Source organism: Balaenoptera musculus, chromosome 1, assembly GCF_009873245.2.
Source record: "Balaenoptera musculus isolate JJ_BM4_2016_0621 chromosome 1, mBalMus1.pri.v3, whole genome shotgun sequence".
NCBI lineage: Eukaryota > Metazoa > Chordata > Mammalia > Artiodactyla > Balaenopteridae > Balaenoptera > Balaenoptera musculus.
Genome location: NC_045785.1, coordinates 134,140,580 through 134,166,138, shown reverse-complemented (window position 1 = coordinate 134,166,138; position 25,559 = coordinate 134,140,580). Strand labels below are relative to the sequence as shown.

General features: G+C 36.4%; 1 protein-coding gene across 4 annotated transcripts in view; it reads right to left on the bottom strand.

Moving 5' to 3' along the window:
• RALGPS2 (Ral GEF with PH domain and SH3 binding motif 2) overlaps positions 1-25,559 on the bottom strand; it is a 166,794-nt gene that overhangs the window by 97,226 nt on the left and 44,009 nt on the right. For all 4 annotated transcript variants that reach the window (XM_036833986.1, XM_036833743.1, XM_036833827.1 and 1 more), the window contains 4 exons: positions 23,369-23,513; positions 17,772-17,876; positions 16,652-16,702; positions 1,332-1,415 (listed from right to left, as the gene is read on the bottom strand). In XM_036833986.1, coding sequence (XP_036689881.1) covers positions 1,332-1,415; positions 16,652-16,702; positions 17,772-17,876; positions 23,369-23,425 — 297 coding nt within the window. In that variant the 5' untranslated portion in view covers positions 23,426-23,513. The remainder of the gene's footprint in view (positions 1-1,331; positions 1,416-16,651; positions 16,703-17,771; positions 17,877-23,368; positions 23,514-25,559) is intronic.

Here is a 25,559-nt window from a genome sequence, read left to right as displayed (position 1 = left end):
TGCTTAAAAATCTAAAGTCAAATTTATGGGTACTGTCACAATGTTTTTGTATGGCGAAGAAAAAAGTTTTACTGTGATGATAAATTCTGACCACCTCAGAAAAATTTTAGAACTGCTAAATAGCTTAAATAAGGAATTCAGTATAAGACACGTTTGTCTAGGCCCCCTAATAATGGTTTAATCTAATTTTAAAAAAACTTTAACTCATTTCCATTTTGGGTAATACAGTGAACCAAATAACTTGAGAAACTATTTGCTATAAACCCCATTTTTAAACCCCAACCATTTTTTAAAAAGTGTATAACTAACTTGAAAGGAAAAGAAAAGATTTCACTAGAGGTCAAAAACAAAGGAAATAAAGGCAAAAAAGGAAAGGGTACTACAGCTGCCTTTGGAAGATTTCCTCTCAAGAGCATAGGGACTTGGGATTTAATACTCCTTCAAAGTCATAATATAAGGCCTCACACCTCTACTGTCCCCTGTCTGTTCCTATCTAAGGGATCTTCAAAGGGCTACAATTTTGGTGAAAAAGTAGACTAAACAATTCACCTACTGACAGAGGGAGATGACACAGAAGAAGGAGAAAATTAAGTCTTTCACAAGAATTTGTAACTTGCCCTTAATTGGATTTGGAGCTTAAACTTTCAGTACAGAGAAGCACAGATGTTCCCCAACCAAAACATATAACATAAAAAAATAGTCCTAGTTCTGTAATAGCCGTTGGTATTGGCAAAAGCAAACAAAATGCCTCTTAGAGAGTATACACCCTCAATCTAGGCAGCAGCAAAATTCCCACAGCTAAAGCTTAAATAAACATGAGCTCTCAATTCAAAATTACAAAATGCATAAGAAAACAAACCATTTTGAGTAAGGATCAGCAGATACAGAGAATTAGTACTCCAAGGACTTTGGATAATAACAGAAATTATAAAATAAAAAGTTGAAAATGATTTAAGAAATTTTAAAAATAAGAAAAAAAATGACACTAGTGTAAAAGCACACAGATTTGAAACAGATTTGACACATCTGAAAAGAATTAGTGAACTGAAATATAGATCTGAGGAGATCATGCAGAACAGAGCACAAAGGGATAGATGAAATATGAAAGGTTAAGATACAAGTAGGAAACAATGTCAAGTTCCAGTAAATTTCCAATAGGAATTACAGAAGGAAAAAAACAGAGATCATGCAGAGAGACAATATTTGAAGAGATATTGGCTGAAAATGCTCTAGAATTGATGTAAAAACTTAAAACTATTTCTTAATGAAAAATTATAATCTGAGGAATTGAATTTCAGAAACTAAATATCAAAATTTTATAAGCAACTCACATGATTAAATCTTCTTGTAAAGGCAACTGCATTTGGTGCAGAACTGTATTTTTCTTTTTTATTCCATCCACAACTTGAAAGCTCCTGAAAAATTAAGTTGAAAATTAAATATAAATTCATGAAATAGTCCAGTTTTCCTGTTGCATTAATGGTTTCAAAGCATTAAAGTCAGTTGTGTACTTTCCCAGAACTGTTTTATTTAATATGAACACATTTAATAGCATAACCATTCAGTTAAAACACAAAAGGAAATTTGATTAGAACATAAGAGGGCAAAATTACTTGTCTATGTGAACACAGATAATTAGACTTATACTCCATATGCAGAATGATGGGTTCTTCTTTGAAGAGGTTTGAATCCCAAGAGGAAAAATCTATCTACAAACAATGAAAGCTGAGCATCCCACAACATAGAGTGAAGCCCACTAGTTGTCAAGCCCCAGTCATTCATTCAGAGCTTCCAATCAGCTTTCTAGTACCTCAATCTTTGAGCTGACAGCCAACGACCCCAGGTATTTGAAGAAACCTCTAATAAAGGGGTGTTTGATCCCCCACAGGGTCTATCAATAGAATTCAAAGGGCACAAGAACTTGGATGTAATAAAAAAAAAAATTAAATTTTTGTTTTACACTAACCTCTAACTGAAATGACGTTCCTTTTAATTATACATGTAGGCTACAAATTATAGAAGAATTGGCAATACATGTGACTTTGTCACTAATAAAAATCACAGATATTTTCATATCACATTACAATTGGTACAGATATCTCAAAAATATCATTTACCTTCATCACTACTTTGAAGTTGTAATCTCATCACCTATAGATCTTAATATGTTAATAAAGAGGCACATATATTGCCATAGAACAGTTTTTAAAAATATTTTAATAAGTGTATCTTATTAGGACTGATTTCCTTTGATATTAAAGAAGTGTTCAGTTCCAGAAGCTTCAGTTTGCCAAAAGGGTTCAAGGTTCAAAATAGGTTAAGAACCCTGCTATAATACAACCACCACCACCAGAAAGAGACAGAATCCATAGGAAAAAAGGAAAACCTCTGAAGAAATCAAGTTAGGGCAGAGAACAAAAGAAAACTGAGAAAAGAAAAGGACAAAACCATATAATTATTACTTTCAGACAGATATTTCTCCCATTAAATGGCAAAAATAGAAGGATACAAATAAGAAATATTCAGAGAACAAAATAAAACTTTTGGACATGAAAATATAATACAAGACATTTAAAAAATCAACAGAAGAGTTGTGAGATAAAGGTGATAGTATCTTTTAAACAATAAGTTAAAAGTAGGAGCAAAAATATTATGTTAATTAGAAGAGTCCATTAGAGTCAACTTCTGAATAATAAAAAGAATTTTAAGAGAATACAGAGAAAATAGAGGAAAGTAACTTATCAAAAAAAAAAAAATGCTAATTCAAGAAAATGCCTCCAGAACTTAAAGGACAAAAGACCTGTCTAACACCCATTACAAAAGATTTAAAAAAAAAAAAAAAAAAAAAAGACTCAAACCAAGGCCTAGCATCAAAAACCTGTAGCACATTGGAGACAAAGAAATCATAAAATCTATCAGTTCAAAAACAGAACAAAACAAAAACAGATCACCTACAGAAAAATAGGGATCAGAAGGTATCAGAAATCTCAATAGCAACCCTAGAAGTTAAAAGACAACTGAAACAATGCCTACAAAATCCTAGAATTCTTTATCCAACAAAAATATCAATTAAGTATGAAAGTATACCACAGACATTTTCAGACATGAAAGTCTCAGAGAATTCGCCTTATAGGCACCTATTATCAGAGAGCTAGTAGAATATGTGTTCCATCAAAACAAACTAGCGAAGTAAGAAAAAGGGAGACAAGATCCAGGAAACCGAGGAACCAACATAGAAAGAAAATATTGGAAATTCCCAGATAAACAGTAAAGGGAGATCCTGGGACAAAGCAATGAGCAGACCTTAAGAACAACAGTCCAGATGGTAAGTAGCAAGGATGGAAATTCGAAGAGAGACATCTCTGAAAGATGAAACAATATCTGGAGTGTTTGAACACACTGAGAAAACACACTCACTACATTCACTTCTGGCAGAAAAATTAGTGACAAATGTAGAGAAAGCTAAAGTAAGTTATTTAGCTCAAGGAAAACAAAATTTAAGTAAGTAATCATGGCTCAACTGTTCTTTAGCTTTCTCTACACTTGTAAAGAATGGTTGAGCCAGGATTACTTATTCATGTCAAAATTGTGACATAACTATACAGGAAAGAGGAGGAAGTAAACTGTGTAAGTGTGAGAGGAAGAGAAAATAAGAGAGTGAAATCATCTTTTATAGTAGAGAATCAATAAATCATATCCAAAATTGAAAAATCATAAGCAATAGGCATTTAGACATATTATCTTAAAAACATATAAATTCCTCCAAATAAGAAATGCTAAGAGACTTGGATGGGTGTGGGGCTCAAGGGTGGAGGCTGGAAGGGTGGGAGCAACAGGATATTGCTATATTTTGTTCTCTTATGGAAATATTTGGCTTCTTAAACATGATATATGCATATCTTCAATAAAATTTTAAAATAAAATAGAAACAAAAAAGAATGAATTGATTCAAGGGAAGATTGAGGAAATAGTTGTGATGATATTATAATACTTCAAGAAAAAGGTAATGTTCCCTTAATTAGGGTAGTGTCAGTGGATATTGAAAAAAACTGGTAAAATATTCAAGATATTTTGGAGGTAGGCAGGACTTGGTCAAAAACTGGATCCACACAGTGTAAGCTAAGAATGAGGTATCTAGAAGTACTAAAATTCCCAAGTTTCTGTCTTGAGCAACTGAGACAGGGAATACTGAAGAAAGAGATGAAAATTATCACTTTAACACAATAGATAAACAGTAAATGCTCTGAAGATATGAATTACTTTTTTTAAAACCTAAAATTAATTTGCAACTTTCAAATTCGAAATTACTGACGGAAAAAAAAAATGACAGAAGCAATTCTACAGTAAAAGAAATTTTTGGTACATGATACTCAGCCTAGATACATGCTCATTGCACATTATCTTCCTGTAGAGACAGAAAATATTTAGTGGTAGATATTAACATAAAAATGACATATAATAACTATATTAAAAACATCAAACTTCTAGAAGACATGTTTGTTCTTTCTAAAAATCACAGCCTATTTATACAACCATATAAAGATGTCATAGTTTAGGACAAAATTCCTAGAATTAAATCCATCAACTCTGAATTTGTTTCTTAACCAGTTAATATAATTTCCAAATTTATATTAATTCTATAATCAAAGTGTCTCTATCAAATTGCTATTAAACTTATTGAGCCATTTGATAATCCATTTTCCTATTAGAAGTAAGGTTACACTATAATGAACATTCTTACACCTTTTCTGACATTTCTGATCATTTCCTAAATATATAGTCCTAGAAGTGAAATCACTAGGTCAAAGAGTAGGAACCTTTTCAAGGCCTTGATACTTGTCAAACTGCCCTTCTGAAATACTGAATCATTTATACTAGCACTACTGAGTGTCAGTTTCACAAGAGTCGTATCAAAACTAGGTATATTTAATTCCCTTTCTATATATTATACTTTAATTTCCCCAACTATACGAGGAATTATGGTCGTTAAATGTATTTGTTAAATAGAAAATGGGGGTTAGGGGGCCGTAAATCACCTATAAACCCACCACCCGAATAAACCTATGTAAACATCTTCCCAATCTTCTTTATGTGCACATGGGGGCTGGCTTTTGTTTGTTTAAAGTAGCCAATACACCTGTCCTTTTCTGTGTGATCTAATCTTCTGATTTTGTGCTTAAAAAGTCCTTTCTTCCTGAGAACATATGTCTTAACAGCAGCAATAAAAATAATAGTTAACACTAACATAGAGATCACTATGTGCCAGGCACTATTCTAAGTGCTTTAGACATAGCAACTCATTTGATCCTATCTTTATCATTATAATTTATTATGATAAGGAACACAGACAAAGGTATTAGTGAATTGTGGCCTTATTTTTTACATTAAAAATTTTTTTAATGCTTTTCTCACTCCTCAACTAAGAAATGCTAAGAGGTTTTGAAAAATCCATTCAATTTTTGGGACATTTCAACACCATTAGCTTAATGAAAAAATGCTTTTCCCCTTTAATAAAACTCTGTTTGAAGCAGACTGAAAGAAGGCAGGAGTTAAATGAACCTCCAGTCACATTACTTGGGAGCAAATAGGTTAAAATTACATTGGAGCCCTCCAACCTAAAGAAATTTATAATTAAAAAGTATGAAGAAACAAGCAGGTTCTTAAAAACTTAAGATAGTAGTTTCTGCTTCAGAAAACACTTCTCCTGTGAAACAATGTTACATTACTAGCCCATCTAAGACAACAACAAACTAGGGCTATAAAGATAGAGAACAGCATAGTGGCTGCCAGGAGTTAAGAATGGTGGGGAATGAGGGTGGGAGTAGGATGGGTGTGACTATAAAGGGGTAGCACAAATGAGAAATCTTTTGTGGCGATGGAATAGTCCTGTATCTGGATGGGGGTAGCAATAAGACAAATCTACACAAGTGATAAAACGTGGTCTTCCCTGGTGGTGCAGTGGTTAAGAATCCACCTGCCAATGCAGGGAACATGGGTTTGAGCCCTGGTCCGGGAAGATCCCACATGCCGCAGAGCAACTAAGCCCGTGCGCCACAACTACTGAGCCTGCGCTCTAGAGCCTGTGATCCACAACTGCTGAGCACACGTGCCACAACTACTGAAGGCCGCGCGCCTAGAGCCTGTGCTACACAACAAGAGAAGCCACTACAATGAGAAGCCCCTACAATGAGAAGCCCGTGCACCGCAACGAAGAGTAGCCTCCGCCCGACACTACTAGAGAAAGCCCGCGCGCAGCAACGAAGACCTGACGCAGCCAAAAAAAAAAAAAAGGTAAAACGTCACAGAACTATACAGACATGTCTTGTACAAACATCCATTTCCTGGGGTTTGATATTGTGAATCTAAAATTATCCTTGTACTATTTTTTGCAACTTCCTGTGAAACTGTAATTACCTCAAAATAAAAAGTTTAAAAAACAACGAAAACAAAAACCACTTTAATGGATTATGAAGTACGCATTGCACTGGGATTCCAGGAACTCATCCAGTACTTTCTTCTTAAACCCTGACATGCATTTATGGTTAAATGGCCTTAAAGGAATTTTGCCCTGCCCCACCTCAACCTCTCAATAGCCACTAAATATCTCTGTGAGAAAAAAGATGCTTTTCCCTTTGTCTCTGTCTCTTTTTGTCTCAGAACCTAGACTCTTTCTCCAAGTGACACTATACAACCTAAGAAATAAATTCTCCTACCAGCATCACCTTGTATTGACAGCTTATCAGCCGGGTCAAGTTATTCTATACTAAACCATTTCCCACGAACACCAAAAAGTTAAAGTAAACTTAGTGACTCAAAAAATGTTTTTTTTTTTTTTGTGGTCTAACTTATGAATAAGACTGATTCAAGTTGAGTACACTGCGTAAATAAGCCTCTGTTTTAGCAAAGGCTAAATGAAACAGAACCGCCTTGATGCCTCTTAAAATTTGTTCAAATGGATTCAACCTGCAATTTTTAAATCAGGCAGTGAAGAGAAATCTTCTAACAGTAACTCACATATACAAAGGCGATTTCTTAATGGTCATTAAAAGTGTATTTGAAAGTATACTCATGGACTCATTTTGAGCCATTAAACAGATTATTTTGGAAGCACGTGGGAAGGCAAACACCACAACTGATGACCACCTACCCTATGAAAGAACTACTGAATTTCACAGGAGCCACAGCTTCTCTTACGTCTTGTAGGTTTGTTCTGTAAAGTCAAATTCTTGATCTAAATTTCATCTTGTAGGTTCCAACACTTTTAAAAGCACTGCTCTAAGGGTGATGTTGTAGGGATACCTATAGATAGAAGAAGAGAAAAGGCCAATATAGACCAGCATGTAGACAGAGACTGAGGCAAGGAAAGAAAAAGCGATGGAATTTGTAAAAGACTGGGGGGGGTGGGGGCCCTCAGAGTGAGAAGATGACTGCTGCTGAGGCATTCCTAGGCTCAAAAGCTGGAAGCTTTACAGGGGCATAGTACAGCCATTAGCATTCAGCCTGTATGGGTCTTTGGAAAGAAGTCTCAGCCACAGATGAGGGCTCACCCTGAGATGAGGGGCTCACCGCGATTCCTATATTCTTAATGGGTAGAATAAGCCCTGAAACTATATAATTCTAATGGAATATGTTAAATCAAAAACACCACCTCGGCTTCCCTGGTGGTGCAGTGGTTGAGAATCTGCCTGCCGATGCAGGGGACACGGGTTCGAGCCCCGGTCTGGGAAGATCCCACATGCCGCGGAGCAACTAAGCCCGTGCGCCACAACTACTGAGCCTGCGCGTCTGGAGCCTGTGCTCCGCAACGAGAGGCCACGATAGAGAGAGGCCTGCGCACCGCGATGAAGAGTGGCCCCCACTCGCCGCAACTGGAGAGAGCCCTCACACAGAAACTTAGACCCAACACAGCCAGAAATAAATAAATTAAAAAAAAAAAAAAACAACCACCTCACTTTTCTGTAATGTACTCACATTCTTTCCTCCCCCAACCTCCCTCCTTCCAATACCTTAAAGCCACCTCTATAGGGAGATCAGAGAGAAAGGCAGAAGCTATCTTCTACCACTGATACTGTGATATACCTACTCTCCTAGTTAACAATTATCTTCCCTAGTTCTAATCTAAGCCTGCCCTTACGTATATAAAGGAAGTTCGCAGTGAGGAACAGCAATAATATGAACTGACGAAACAGCTGCACCTTACTTCTAACAAAACAGCTGCACCTTACTTCTAACAAAACAGCTAGCTTTTTCTAGTCCACAAGAGTCACGTCTTCTTTGCTTTCTTCAAACCTCCCACTATATTCATGGATTTTTACATTTTAATTCTAATGAAAATGATAATTTTCATTAAAACAAGGATAGAATTATGATATTCCTGATGTTGGAATTTTGGATGTTGCCAAGATTATAGGCTGTTTGCATACAGAAGGAATTTCGCATAGAGAAAGCTCTTTATACATATTGTCAGAAATATCTCAATTGTAAGCTTTTCAGAAATGTTTTAATAAGATTCAGAATGACCTATTATGTACTTTCCCTCATTTAACCAGAATTCTTCCTCAATCTCTAGTGTATCCCAGTTATACAGGAGGGCCTTATCTATCCTTTGTTTTAATGTGTTTATTGACATAATCTAAATGACTTATTATATTGACCTACCAGAACAAATAATAAAGTGTGGAACTTTCTTCTTTGAATGTAATACACATCACAGGACTTTCAGTCAGAGCCTGTGTCTTTATAAACACTTGGGAACCTCATGAGAGAGGTAAACGTTATTCAGTGTAATGACTACAGTACAGATTTCAAGCGCAGTTCACCCCCCTTATTTAAGACTGATCAAAATCACCAGAGAATTGCTACTGAGGAGAAAGCCTGATTGCAAGAGAGCTTTGTGTCATAACTCATCCTGTGTTGAATAACATAATACTCATTCTTAAGAGAAACCCCATCGGCGTATTGAATGTGGCAATGCCTCCAGGAGAAATACAAGCTTTATAGAGCATCAGAGAATTCATAATAGAAAAAAAACCCCAAAATCCTATGAATGTAATAAACATGGAAAAGTTTTCAGAATACAGTCATTGCTTCCTCAACATGAAAGAACTCACAATGGAGGGAAGCCCTGTAAATGTGTAAGAGCTTTCTAAAAAAAAAAAACCTTCACAATCAGAAGAGAAATCATACTGGGGCAATCTATGCATATAAGAAATGTGGGAAAACTTTAACAAGAGCTGAACTTCAACTAAATACCAGAAAATTCATACTTGAAATTAATGAGCGTTTACCTTATGGTAAACTTTTGCCCTTACTGCACACTGAAGAATTCATACTAGGGAAGAAAATGGTTCTGAATTGTGGGCAGAGGGGAAAAAAATTCTGCTTCCATAGAATGAGTGTTACTTTATAAAAGTTACATTCTTAAAAAAAAAAAAGTTACATTCTTGGACTGGGTAACAGACTTCTGCAAAAATAACTCCAAACATGGTAAACAATGGAAGACGATATGCCTGTAGGCTGTACAGGATAAAACCTTGGAATGGTCTCTCATCAAACTCAAATACTGAACAAGTATTATTCAAGCACTATAGATACATCAGTGAAGAGAGTAGACAAGTTTCTGCCCTTGTGGAATTTACGTTCTAGTGAGACCCCCAATCTCTAAGAACTTGACTTATGACCACCCCCAACAATTATCACCTCCTTAAGACTTCTGCAGTTTTGGTCAAAGTCCTATTTATTACTGATTGACAGCTACACTTAACTGAAGCTCTTACTCTGAAGTCACCCCCAAAAATTATTCTACTTCCAGGAATTTCTCAAAAGACCTAGAAGGTATTTTATTGTATTTGTTTATTTAAATAAATTTTATTTATTTGTTTATTTATTTTCGGCTGTGTTGGGTCTTCGTTGCTGCGCGCGGGCTTTCTCCAGTTGCGGTGAGCGGGGGCTACTCTTTGTTGCAGTGCGCAGGCTTCTCATTGCGGTGGCTTCTCTTGTTGCGGAGAACCGGCTCCAGGCGCGTGGGCTTCAGTAGCTGTGGCTCGCGGCCTCAGTGGTCGCGGCATGCGGGCTCTAGAGTGCAGGCAGGCTCAGTAGTTGAAGCGCACGGGCTCAGCAGTTGAAGTGCACGGGCTTAGTTGCTCTGTGGCATGTGGGATCTTCCCAGGCCAGGGCTTGAACCCGTGTTCCCTGCATTGGCAGGTGGATTCTTAACCACTGTGCCACCGGGAAGTCCCTAGAAGGTATTTTAAAGGTCAAGTAGCCCAAAATCCCTTATTTCACACATTTAAATTTTTTTTTTTTTAAGAAAGGCTGAAGATATGAAATAGGTTGTATTACTGGCACAATCTATAGATGGCAAAGCTGAAACAAAAATGCATGTCTGGCTCATTGCGTTTATGTTTTGCCACTAAAAATTATCTTCTGGGATTCAAAGCGCTTTAAAATAAATTTTAAAATAAGTGAAATTAAGTAATTAAGAATTTTCTGAGCACCCATTCAGAGAGCTGTGAATGTTGGACACTGATTAAAAAAGAAAAAGAGGCAGCAAAGTACATGGAAATTTACCCCCAAAACTGGTTTAAATTAAAGAACAACAAGAACAAAAAGACAGCAACTCTGTGGAAGTGAGAGTTGTAAGGACATATTAACAGAGGGTGAGTGCAGATGATGGAACTACTAACTTTTCTCCTTCCTTGTAATCAGTATAACTTCAGTGCCAGCAACCATATTATTGTGTTTCCTCCCCGTCCCTAAGAAATGGCTACTTATTAGGAGGAGAGGAGAAGAATGAAAAGACTGGTTTTTTGTGAGAGGGATCACTATGCATAGAAGCTTCCAAATTTGGCCATGCTGCTTGGGCCAGTGGGCAAGTGAAGATTCTTAGGATTTCTGTAGCACTAGCTATGGGACTATCAGGGCAAAGCGTTCAGATGAAGGGGGATCCGCCAGTATATACAGATAACAGATGAAGCTGAGACCTGTCTCAGGCCCAGCAACCATGTACAGGCACTAAGGAATGTTCATACTTCTAGAGCCAATGAGCTGCAGCCCTGAAAAAACACTGTGTTCTTTTAATAAATATCCTTCCGAGGTGATAGGGAAGGGGAAGGGGAGAAAAGTTATTTAGGAAGTAAAATCGACTGGAGATACTGGAGAACAGAGGAAAGAGGATGCAGGGAGAAGGGAAAAGAATGACTCCAAGGTTTCTGACTGGTATTAAAAATGGATAGATGGTACAAATCACTCACACAGGGGACCTTAAAAACTAAAACCAGAGCAAACGTAATTATATTCCCACTAAGTAGTTTTTAAAATTACTGGACTTTTCCTTTACCATTAAATTCTTTTCATTGGTGAACATGTTTTTCTATTCTTCTCTACCATAAAACAAAAAACTAAGAAACAAAGTGTCGAAATCTGCTCTTTTGTCTTCCTTCACTCTGAGGTAATTTCAAGTGTGATACAAGGTTGGAGAAAAACCAGACTTAGCAGTATGTTTGCTTCAGATCTGCTTACTTAAAGATGTGATTTCGTTGGCCAGTATTTTACTGACGACTAAGGCCAGTCCCTATATAATAAAAAATAATCTTTGACATCTCAAAGATAAGGCCAATAGTTTCTAGAGGGAAATAAAAGGCTTGGAATTTTTCTTTTTTCCCTGAGCAATTCTGAGGTAGGCAGTGCAACAGACAGGCAGATAAGCAGCTTTATTCTGAGAAAACAGCTGTGCTTCTTATAGCTGCCCCTTTCTTTCTACAAGTCAAGAATAAGTTTAGGGACAAAAGTTTAAATAAATTCTGCTTGACATGAAAGACTTGGGAATACAGAATGCCACAACCTGCTAAGAATGGCAGGGACCTACTTAGGGAAGGGAATTAATAGGAGTTATATATTTTAATAAGTTTCAAATAACTCAGAAATTGCCTCTCTTGTAGAAAACTGAGTGAGACTTGTGTGGTTCAATCACCAATTTGCAAGAAAAATCACTAAACCACATAGTTGGATTGAGAATCTATAATCTTCAAAGCTCAAATTTAGAACACATTTTACTTCAGAAAATGTGATTAAATCATCACCTGAAATAAAGTTACATGTGGACATTCACACATAATAATGAGTTTTGATTGAAACAGTTTCAGTGTAACTTAACTAAAGACTTTTAAATAGTTTCATAATATATATATATATAGTTGTTTAAAGTTTTACATAAAATTATATATAAAGTAGAGACTTGAACATTGGTATAATGGGCAGAAACATGAAGATAAATTTATTGGGTTCAGTGATAACCACTATCTTTTCATATCTGAGGTTAAATTTGGATTTAACAAAAATAATTCATTCTTTAGTGAAGTTAATATTCTAACTACATAATAAGGTAGACACCATTTTATGCTAATAAATGAGACTAATACATTAGATTGGCCACCATAGTAGCTTAAAAAATCTTTTGTTAAAGTTAATAGCAAGAGTTTCACATAATAAACAAACAATATCTGTACAAACAATTTGGCAGTATTTAATAAATTTAAGGATGTTAATGTGCTACAATTCAGTAATTAATGCACTAGAGTATAAACATGGATGCTAGTCAATGATGTTAGACATAAGAAGCTAAAGAAGAAAAAAAACAGGATACCACTTACATAAAAAATCTGAAATCTGCAAAAGCACATATTGCTAAGGGATACATATACTTACAGAAAATCTGTATCTAAATGCACAGGATATAGATCAATACTGGATAGTGGTTCCTTTGGTGGGAGGAGGGAAGAGAGGTGAATATGGGAGGATGCAGAGTGGCTTCAACAGTACTGCTCAGGCTGAAGGTTGAGATGAGAGGTTTATCTCATTACATATGCCTTGTTGTATGTCTTAAAGATCTCAGGATAAATTAGAAAACATTTTTTCTGCCAGATGACAAAGTCCTGTTTACGCTGCCAGATTTAATGTAATCTTGATGATTATATGAGATGGATACATAAGAATATTTTGGTGCTACATCGTTTCTTCCAAGGGTTCCTATTTCAATTTTTTAAGACATTCTCTCATTGAACAAACATTTACTAAACACTGTTCATTTTCTCATTCTAAATACTGAGTTCCCACTACATGCCAGACAGATGAAATAGTAAAAGCAAAATTATCCGTCCTAAGAGTCCTCATGTAGCTTAAAACCTAGCAGAAGTGGCAAGCAATAAACAAATAAGCACATGATTAACACCACTTTATACCTGATCACGCCTTCCTTCTTAAAAATATGTCTTTCACTTGGTTCATCGAATTTCACACTAACCTAGGTTTCCTCCTCAATCACCAGCTGCTGCTTCTCAGTTTCTTTTGTTAGCTCCTCCTCAACTCTAAATAGGTCCCTTCTTTTCTCCATCTATTTTCACTCTCTTGGTAATCTCACCTATGCTTTAAATATCCCTACACTGACAACTCCCAAACTTACATTTCCAGTCTGAACTGAAAATATATGCTAGTATATGTTACGTAACTTAACATTCTCCTTGGCTGTCCAACAGGCAGGTAAAACTAAACATGTCCAAAGCTGAACTCAGGCTCTTCCTTCAAGGGCCTGCTCCTCTGGCCCTTCTCCACAGGCTACACTGCACAGTCTATTCTATATAAATGGCAGCCCCAGGAGCTATGAACACAATCCTAACAATTTTTCATCTCAGAGACTATCAACTACATGTGTCCGGTGTCAGGCCAAAACCTTGCCATCATCCTTGACTCCTCTTGCACATACAGTGCCTGACAACTTCTCACCACCTCTTCCCCTCACACCCTGACGCAAGCCACCTCCATCTCTCACCTGGTCTCCTCGATTCAGTCCTTGGTACCAGCCCCTCCCCACCCCCAGGCTTGCTTCCCCACATACCCTGGTCAATAGTCAGGAAGAGCTACTTAAAACCCAAGTCAGAAAATGTCACTTGTTTGCTCAAAACCCTCTCCTAGCTTCCTATCTTTTTCAGAGTAATGGTTTTCAAGGCACCGTGCCATCCAGCCCTCTCTACCTCTCTCACTTTCTACTAGATCCTCGCGCTCACTCACTGCAGCTCAGTGGCCTTTGCCCTGGGCTTCACACCTCACACCAGTAATCTTTACCCTTATGTGAGCATAATAAATGGCTTACAATGGGTAGATGCATAATAAATGTTAGTCTCCTTTAAAAAAAAAATGCCTTCCTTGATTTTTTTCTTGTCTCTAAAATACAACACACAGTCATATTATAAAGTCATAAAATAAAAGGTACAATGAAAAGTATCCAGGGCCATTGCAGACTTGTATATACTACAACAAACACACTATATTTTGTTCCCAAAAGAACTAAGAACGAAACTTATGGTACTAAATATCAGTACTGTTTTCTCTGCTGGAACACTCTTCCCTCAAACACCAGTACAGCTTGCTCTCTCACCTCGTTCAGGTCTTTCTCAGATGGCACCTTTTCAGTGAAGCCTTTCTGACCATCTTACCTAAAAATCACAACTCCCACTGCCCTTATGCCACCCTATCCTCTTCTGGCTGTTCGATGTTTTTCATGACACAGTACTAGTTCACCTCACTCAAATGTAAGATGCATGAGGGCAGGAATTTTAGTCTCTTCAGTGCTGTAAGCCAGTGCCTGGCACAGAATAGACACTCAGTAAATACTTGTTGAACCACAACACATAAATGTAAAACTGCAACTGACAAGTCCAGTGAAGAACTAGGAAGTGCTGGGAGAGCCTGTAGGAAGAGAAGAAAAGCTCACCTGAAAAGGTCAAACTTGATCTGAGAACTGAAGGATGAGTAGCAGTTAACTAGGAGGTACACAGGCTCAGTGGTGAGAGGGGCTAAAAGACCACTGTAGCTAGACCAGAAAAAGGTGGAAAAGGTGTAAGATAAGGTTGGAGTGGGTAAGAAGAGGCAAAACTTTGAAGAGATTTGTAGACGATATTAGGATAGTTTGTCTTTACCCTCAGAGTGACAGGAAGCCACTGAAGCATTATAAGCAGAGGAATCCAATGAGCAGATTTACATATTGAAAGATTACCTTGGCTATTGGATAGAGAAAGTTTAGAAGGGTCAGGGTGGATGTGGACAGATCAGGTAAGAGGGCACTGCAGTAATTCAGCTGAGTTGCAACGGTGTCTTGGATTGGGGTGTTCAGAGTAGAGAGAGAATGGATAAATAAGATACTTAGGTTAAAAAAAAAAAATCAATGGGGTTGGTGTTAAATTAGATCAGGAAGTGGGGTCAAGGGAATTTTTAAGGTTCACTTCTATGAAGTTTACAAAGCACTCTTAGATGTCCCAGGGAAATAAAAATTTCCCATTGACTTGAAGTTTATGTCCTTAAGTAATAGTCACTGTCTAGATCTTCAATGTCAAACCCCTCTCCACAAATGACTATCAAGCACAAGCACTTGCAATGTGGCAACTCCACATAGAGATGTGCTGTAATTATACAATATACACTGAATTTCAAAGTCTTAGTACAGAAAAAAGAGAGTAAAACATCTCAATAATTTTTATACTGATTACAAGTTGAAATGATAATTATTTTGGATGCAGTAGGTTAAATACAATTATGAAAATTAATTTTACTTGTTTCTTTTTAATTTGTAATGTGGCTACTAGAAAATGTAAAGTTATAGAAATGGTTCACATTATATTTCTACTGGATGGTACTAATGTCGTATGAAACAGAAATATAGTAATTGCAGTTTATTCAAAAGGAAAAAAATATGTCTAAGGAGAAGATGGCTGAACTTCAAGGCAAAAAAATGTAATTTTTATAAAGAATTTAGTTTGCTTTGTTTTGTTCGGGGATGTGAGGAAATGAATATTTCAGTTACTATCATTTAAATAAAAAAGCCATTTTCTGTTTGTGCCTTATTTATAGACTAGATTGTTCCTCTTCCTCTGTTGCTAAACTACTGGTTCTATTGAGGGTGCCCTCCATGGTAAGGGAGGAAAGTTAGAAAAACACAGAGCTGTGGAAATGACAAAGACTCAGAGATCATTCAGGCCCATCCTTTCATTTTGTTAAGTGACAGACTTGAGATACTCAGACATTAAGTAAATTACTTGAAAAACACAGGACTAATACTGTCTATACCACTGAAGATACAGATGTTTTCTGTAACATCTATGTTATAGTTGACTTGAAAATACTGCAACAAATATACTATATTTTGTTCCCAGAAGAACTAAAAAAATATCTTATGGTACTGAATATGTCAGTATTATCAATGACTTAGTTTTGGGATACAAAATCATATCAATATCTTACCTGATAAGAGTGGAAAAAGCATCATTTTTTAGAGTCTGAAAGCCAGTTCCAACACTTAGCTGTGTATCGGGGACAAATGTCATTCTGTTTTCTCATCAGTAAAATAGATACTTCAGTAAAGTGATGAAGCCAAATCAACCAAAATGATTCAAACAGTACTATCTATGACTCAACAGTGTGTAGCTATGAATGCCACATGAGTTTTTGAGGCCTGAGTAATATACAGATAAGTTACATCAAAAGCTTTAAACATTTAAAAATTAATATAAAGTATAATTTGTCATTTCTAAAACTTCTTAATTGGGGATACTATAATTCACCATCTTGTATATTTTAAAGGAAAGTTCTTAAAACTACTCACATCTGGTTGAATGGCTTTGAATACTGGAACATCCATTAGCGTTATCTGACCCTGAAATGAAAAGTAAAAAAATTACAGTTTCTTGGAATTCCATAATGTGACATATATTTGCAAATAAAATTATATTCTGTACTAAAACATACTGAGTACTCAAATCTTTACCAGAAAGAAATCCCAGTTTTATAAGGGCTTAAGAAAATGAAAATTTAGCCCTTATATCATTAAATATAATTATTTCTAATTATCTCATGCCTATTCATATTTTCTTGTGAGATAAATGAGGTAAAGCTACAAAATAAAAAAAAATAATTTTAAAAATTTGAACATGGTCATACATTAAATCCAAATTAAAAAAAAAACTTGGATCTACTGGTTCGTAGAGCAGTGTTGTTGTGACTATTAAATCATATCTACTCAAACAGTAATATAAAATATGACATTAATGAAAAGGTATTCTTCCCAATTTATAAGAAGTAACTGACTCTACACTAGTGGCAACTCATATTGAAGGACTTCACATGGACCTATCTCAACTGTGGCTACAGATGTAAAACAAAATCCATCAATATAACAAGGAATAACATGCTATGGCCAAACACAGTTTACTACTGGAATGCAAGAGTGATGCAATATCAGGAAATCAATATATTCTGCTACTAAGTTAAAGGAAAAAGATAGCACAAATAAATGAACACATATCATTTAAGAATTAAAAGTTTTTCTAGGTATCCTTCATGATACTGCAATAATGCCTTCAACTTTAATTTTTTAATTTATGAAAAAGTAAAAATACTTCTTACATATGTCAATAAAGTACAGTTAGCTTGGGGAGGTGGTATTGGTAGGGACAAAAGCAATTACCATGAAGGTAAATACTTATTATTACTTACCAAGTTGATAGTGTAACTTACGAAGCTGCTCTAAAAACATCAATGGATTTTCTTACCTTCTCGGGTTCATTCCTCTGCTTGCTCCATTTTTGTGCTACTCTCCCCATCGATTCCCACATCCAGTTTTTTTTTTTTTTAAATCTCCTCTGTTGGGCCTACAAATTCTAACTGAATAGCACCAATATGTAAATTATGTGCAAAAACTGGAGAACAAGAGGTGGGAGGCTTACCGCATATTCTTCTGGTGTAACCTTAAGGACATCAAACACCACAGCATCAAAGCTTTTCTTCAATTCAGAACCTTTGTCACTTAATGACTCAGAACTGCTACTTTTCTGTTAAATTGAAAAAAAAAATGCAGCCATTTAAAAATGGTCTTGCAGTTAAGTGTCATGGAAACTAGACTGAGGAAAGCTAAGAAAAGTGAGTTAACAAATGCTGTAGAAAAGCTGGGCAGAACACACTGCTTACTTGGAAGGGCACTAGGAATAGGGTCGGGCAACTTGAAATCTAACCTCAACTTTAGATTTTTAGGTTCTTGAGTAAGTTTTCCTGTCTTGTTTCCTCACCCTGACATCCTATCATTTCCAACAGAAATAAAAGATATTATCAATAACAAGTTCAATAATTTTCAAATGGGGTAAAAGTAGTTAGGGGAGAAGGATACAACCATCTATAATTTTTAAAACTCATTTTTATTAAGAAAAAGACAAATTATTTTCCTAACATAAACCACAGGAAAACATTCAGAGTTCCATTAACTAAATAACCCAGTCTAGTTTGTTAAGTGAATGTCTGTCTGTGATAGTACAATTGATAATGTTCTTCTTATTATAGTACAGATTTAAGCGTTTTCTGCTTTAATTCTGAATTTGCTGTTGCTATATGTAGAAGAAAAGGTGGCTTTTGGCCCTGAAAATCTTATTTCTGTTAAATTTCCACTTCATCTGTACTACAAAATAAAAGTGTATTTTGCAATCAGTTGGCTGAAATCAGAGTATCATCCCTGTAAGAACATTTAGATCACTCTCTGTTAAATGGTGGTAGGATATCAGGCTACAGTCAGTGGCAGAAAAAACTAACCAAAGTTTCATTTACGGAGGTATAATATTATGTATGTCAACCTACCAGCTTTTTTTTTTTTTTAAATATTACAGAGGGCTTCAGACCTGAGGAGAGTTTTTTTTTGTTTTTTTAAAAATTTATTTATTTATTTATTTATGGCTGTGTTGGGTCTTCGTTTCTGTGTGAGGGCTTTCTCTACTTGTGGCAAGCGGGGGCCACTCTTCATCGCGGTGCGCGGGCCTCTCACTGTCGCAGCCTCTCTTGTTGCGGAGCACAGGCTCCAGATGCGCGGGCTCAGTAGTTGTGGCTCACGGGCCCAGCTGCTCCGTGGCATGTGGGATCTTCCCAGTCCAGGGCTCGAACCCGTGTCCCCTGCATTGGCAGGCAGATTCTCAACCACTGCGCCACCAGGGAAGCCCCCTACCAGCTATTATACATCAATTCTGAGCACCTGTCATTATGCTTCATTTTTAGTTTTTCCTTCCCTTGCAGTAGCAACTAAATATCAAAATCATTACAAAGGAAGGGATCTGTCATTAATTTTGGAAAATTCTCAACCATTATTACTTCAAATATTTCTTCTGCTCCTTTCTCTTTCTCCTCCTTCTGGCAGTTCCATTACGTACATGCTACACCTTTTGTCATTGCCCCACAGTTCCTGAATATTGAGTTCCATTTTCCTCATTCTATTTTCTCTTTGCACTTCAGCTTGGGACGATACTATTAACATGTCTTCAGGTTCACTGATTCTTTCCTTAGCTGTCTACTGGTCACCAGTCTACTGGTGAGCCAATCAAAGTCACTCGTCATTTCTGGAACGACGTTTTCGATTTCTAGCATTTCCTTTTGATTCTTAGAATTTCAATATCCCTGCTTCTAGTATCCATCTATTCTTGCATGTTGTCAATTTTTTCCATTAGAGCTATTAGCATTATTAATCATGGTTATTTTAATTCCCAGTCCGTTAATTCCAAAATCTTTGCCATATCTGAGTCTGGCTGTGCTGCTTGCTTTGCCTCTTCAGCCTATGTTTTTTTGTTACTTTTAGCATGGCTTAAAATTTACTGAAAGCCAGACCTGATTCAGTGGGTAACAGAAACTGAGGCAAACAGACCTTTAGTGTAAGGGTTTACGTTTATTTGTATAGGAGTTATGCTGTTTACTATTTGTTGTGGTTAGAGGTGCCTTCACTTTCCTCTAGTGTCCTTGTTTTTGTCTCTGGGTTTTTCTAGAAACTCCTCCTTAGATAAGAGTCTGTGCCTTGCACTTCTTTCAGCTGCGATCCTTTACTATTATACAGGAGCCCCGTTGATGTGGTGGTTAAGGTGTGGGAAGAGGAGAAGTGTTCCATTGCCCTACAATCAGGTACTTTAGTGAGCCTGTGCCCTTGGGCTGTGACCTTAGGTGCTTCTCAGCACCCCGGACTCCCCTTAGAAAGTAAGACAGGAAGGCTAGAGGGCCCGGAGTTGGGTATTTCTCTTTCCGCAAGTAGGTTAGGCTCTGGTAAAGCAGTCTCCCCTGAGGTCAGGTGGGGAATAGAATATGCTGGGCATATTTTAGGAGGATTACTTCCCCCTAGTATATTTCAAAATGGTTACTCTCCCCTCCCTCTGCTGGAAACAGGAGGGATTTTTCTCTGAACCTCACTGTGAGAACTTGGTGGGGCTCCTGGAGGTAAAACTCACAAATGTGGGGAGGGAGACCTAAAACTGAGCCCCCAGGAGTTCTTAACTCTCAAGCTAGTCCACACACTGCCTCCAGCAGTTGTCAACTACAGTAAGCTTTCCTACCCTTTCCTGGCTCCAGGGAATTCTGCTCTTGGTAAACAGTGACTCTCTGTGTTTGCCTCTTTCTCCAGTTTTCAGGGCATCACTGTCAACTTGCTCTGTGACATCAGTTCTCTGATAGAGCTAAGATGAGTTATTGGTTTTCAGTTTGTTCAGCTTTTTTCAAGCTGTGAGGACAGGAGTGATGAATTCCAAGCTCTTCACGTGTCTAAGCAGAAGTCCAAAGTCTCATAAATGGATTTCATATATAGTATCTTATTCCATGTGCTTAATCTCTGTAACTAAGACTAGCTTACAGAATGTTGACAATGTTACTTTATATTCCAAGACTAATATAGAAATTTATTCATGTTAAGCATTCAAACAGACATCAGTTAAGCAGTATATACTAATCCAGTAACTACCAAATAATAAATATATTGTCAAGTAAATACATTCATTTTAAACATAATTTGGTAATTTTCTCCAAGTTTCTAACTCATTCAAGACAAGTGAGCAAATCGTAATGGCAATCTTATTGCTTATCAAAGTTAGTAATCATTTCCCTCTTTTCCTTCTTACAAGCCATTAGTAGAGGCTTTAAAAATTATGAGTGATGTGCTTCTATCTGCTTTCCCACTACCAATAAATAAGCTGGTAATGACAAGAAGCTAAGCAGTACTGAGACATAATGTGCACTAAGGGCATAGTAGTAATTCTTTATTCACAACAAGACTAAAAAACTACTGACACTTCTAAATGTCTGAAAAAAGTTTGCCACCACTCTACTGACACCAGAAGCTTAAACATAGGTTAAGTCTAGAAGGCAGAGACAGGAGGAGTCAATCACCCATCAAGTACCTTAAGTACTTGTGAGGTTTTCATATTTGTGAGAAGTTTGCATTTTGATATGTTAACACATCTTTATTTTAAGACAAGGTAGAAAACATATATTTTTAATTTTATCTTCTTGCCACAGCAGGAGGACAATTTAAAAGGCAGACTTCCCCCCCGCCCCTTACTTCCCATATACTAAATTATATTACTCTGAGGTCTGATGTAATTCATCCACTTTCAGAAAGGCCAACACAATTTTTTATATGAGTGAAATGATCTATTTTATTTAACAAACAATTGTGTACTGTTTCCTGTAATACTAGCTCATATGTTTCAGGATACATAGTCATAAATATACTATACATATACACACATACATTTAACATAGTCAAGAAATATGGTCATAAAAATACCATGTAAATATACATGTATTACAGACATATTTACAAACATATATAATCCCTGTCTCAAGGAGGAAGAAAAGCTATGTATAAATTTATGGAAAAAATTATTAAAAATGTTTTTTTTTTAAGTGATAGTTTCAAAAATCGGAAAGCTCCTATCTGTTTAGGGAATCAGGAGAAAACTTCCCTAATTTTTTGAAATAGAAAAGGCTAAGGGTTTATACAAACATCAGCAAGATGTAGTATTCTTTCATTAGAATGTAAATTTCACATAGAGAATTAGTAGCAGTTAAATCCATTAGAAAGAAAATTTAGGCTCATTTTGATGAAAGTCTTAAATGCAGGGCTGAATGTGTATTTAGTTAGTAGGTAATGAGGAACCATGGACAGTTTGGGAATACAATAAAGTATAACAGCTGTATTTTAAGAATATTAAAATTGAATTACAGTCAAATGTACCAAAAATAGCAGAGAATAGAAGTGCAAGATCAAAATAAAAGGCCACTACAACATTCTAGACAAGAAATAATAAATGACCAAACTAAGATGGTACTAGTAGAAATAAGGAGTAAAGGACTAGATCTCAGAGATTAGGTGTGGTGGACAGGCTCTAAGCCGGCTGCCAGGCATCTCTATCTCTTGGTGGTCACCCCCCTGTGTAATCCTCTCCACTTGAGTGTGGCAGGACGAGATGTCACGCGATGATTACATTACAGAGGATTCTAACTTCTGTTTTGTTAGCCGACTCTCCCTGCTGTGATGTGAAAATGGGTGTGGTGGGCAAGGGGAAGCAGGTTAATGCCGAATCTACAGATCTGAACTTTGATGCTAAGGAAACAGTCATGCTACTAACAAAAGTCAGAGAAAGGGGGTGGCCTATTTTCTTTACAGGTAGTGCAGCAGAATAGAAACACCGTAACCTGATTTTGTTCATATTGTAAGTAAAAAGTCCATCCATCAGAAATGCTTAATAAAATTCATAAGGGAAGCCAGAGCTAGAGTTAAAAATACAGAAATCATCTAATAAGAAAAATAACTTGAAACTACTGACTTAGAATATTTTCAGTGACAGCAAGGCCTAAGTAATTGGCCTGGGCAAAATGAAGTTATCAAGGAACTCTGAGGTCAAGGTGTTAAAGTGTCATAAACATTTATTCTCATCCTCTATGGTAAGAGTAAAATAAAAGAGAAATACAGAAGCTAAATACTAAAGTTATTAAGGCAAGCAGGCAAGTACCCTAGAATTACAGACAAAGCAAAAAAAAAAGGGGGGGGGTGTGTAGGTGAGCATCTAGTTCAGTCTTTATCTCCATCTTTAACACTCTGAGCTACATCACCAGAGTAGCCCTTTCAACATTCCAGCCTAATGGGTCTTTGATCTCCTTCAACCGGCTTGGAATCAAGGGATCTGACAGTGTCAATATTATGTCATTCTTTGCCCCACTTGTACTGTTGCCCTCAAGGTTCATAAAATGTAAAAACACTTTAAAAAGAAATTCTATGCATTCTTTAAAACTAAACCCAAGAAAGGGTTTTAAGTAATCATTATTTGTCAAGTATATGAAGTAGGTAGGGATGAACTCCTAAAACGTACAATGAACACATGGATGGTACAATGAAGATAGTTTTTTGAAAACTGAAAAATCTGTAACCCTTTTTCTCAAGCTCTGATTTACATCTGTGACCAATCATAATGCTTAAAAAATTAGAATGCCAGGTAAGAAATTTTACAACTAAACTTTTTAAATGTCTTACCTCAGAAGCAGTAGCAGCAATATTAACACTGCTTGCCTGCCCGTTCATTAGGTCCATGCTTCCCACAACATCAGTCCCTGACGGTAGTTAACAGCAACAGAAGACTGATTGCTTCACGTCCAAGGCCACAAATACATTATTATTCCTGTAAAAAATAAATAGAAAACTTTAACTGTGTGTCTTATTGGAAGTTTAAGAAAAGAAACCCATGCCTGTCACCATGCCAAGAAATAAAATACTCCAAATTTACTAAACTCGATTTTTCACTTCAGTTAAATCACTAAATCCGGTTTGAGGACACTCCTATTAATGCTATTTTCAAATGATCAGAAACACCAAATGGCCCGTGTTCAACACATGTTGCTGTTACATTCTTTATCAGCAAAGCAAAGGTATAATTTTTCATTTATTGTAAGAAAAATTCAAAAGGCTTTTTAGTCTTAAGAAAATAAAAAGTATAAAAAACATGTGGCAAAGTAATATATGGTCTAACGAAATAAATTTTAGAGATCTAAATGACATCCTTAACTCAACCATACTGAATAAGTTTAGCAGTGTTGATAATGTAGTTTACAAAGATATCACGAATAATTAAAAATAATTATGGAGCATGTTATAAAAATACCACAGTACATGATATATTTATTTGTATAGGGCTTTAAAGTTTACTGAGTATCTTTACTCCATTATCTCACTGATCTTCACAACTACCAAGAAGACTAATTGAGGAAGATATCATTATACTCATATAACACAAACACAGCCTCTGAGGACACAGGCTGGTAAATGAGGGGTCAAGAATAAAATTCAAGTCATCTAAAATTCTATTCAAATATTCTTTCCACACCACCATAGTTTTTCCACTTTACTGGAAGTCAGAATGTTTACTTGAGAGTCTAATCCCTTTCCACAAATAACTTGCTGTATATCACTGTGTTGGTAACTTCACCTATCTAGGAGGGAATTTCTTCCTCTCTGTAAAATGACCAAATAAACAGAGTAAGGTCCCTTTCCAACTTTAAATTTCTATGATATTTTTCATAAGAGAAATGGTTAAGTGTCTATAAATTAGGTATTTAAAACTATATCGGGCTTCCCTGGTGGCGCAGTGGTTGAGAATCTGCCTGCCAATGCGGGGGACACGGGTTCGAGCCCTGGTCTGGGAAGATCCCACATGCCACGGAGCAACTGGGCCCGTGAGCCACAATTGCTGAGCCTGCGCGTCTGGAGCCTGTGCTCCGCGACAAGAGAGGCCGCGATGGTGAGAGGCCTGCGCACCGCGATGAAGAGTGGTCCCCACTTGCCGCAGCTAGAGAAAGCCCTCGCACAGAAACGAAGACTCAACACAGTCATAAATAAATAAATAAAAGAACGTGAATTTCAAAAAAAAACCAAAACAAAACAAAACAAAAAAAACTATATCCACTTTATTGAAGTGTAATTGACTTACATTATTATATTAGTTTGAGGTGTAAAACATAGGGATTTGATATTTTTACATATTACAAAATGACTACCACAATAAGTCTAGTTACCATCTGTCACCATACAGAGTTATTAACAATACTACTGACTATATTCCTGATGCTGTGCATTACAAAATTATACCCACTTTAAAAACTTAGTTTGAAATATCAATAATAATTCTCTTGAAATGCTAAGTTTCCTCTCTCTGGAGAAGCAATATAGGACAGTGATTTAGAAGCACAAACTCTAGAAAAAAACTGCTTCTTAAGTCTGAACCCAGCAAACTGTTTGCCTTTTCTCTGTTCAATTTCCTTACCTATATAACAGGGATAGCAGTAAGTACCTACTTCATAGAGTTGTGGTGAGGAGAAATTAATTAATATACTCAAAGCACCTAAAACAGTGCTGACACATGGTAAGAGTGCTATTATAATGACACACGCTTTGCCTACTATCTAATGAATCCACACAAAGCTTAAATTCAAGGGAGTCTTCTAATTAAAGAAGACAAAAACCTTAGAAATATACCTCTCACAAAATACATGTTGGTGGGCATCAGCAAAATCCTGATTGCAGAAATAATGAATGAGAATGCCTAAAATATGTTTCCTAGATGTAGCAAAACGTGTTGTTGGTTTTCAAATGCTTAAAAATTATTATTAATGATAGCAGCCTTCAGTCACATCTTAAATTTATCTTCATTTCTTCAGATATATCCTAAGTA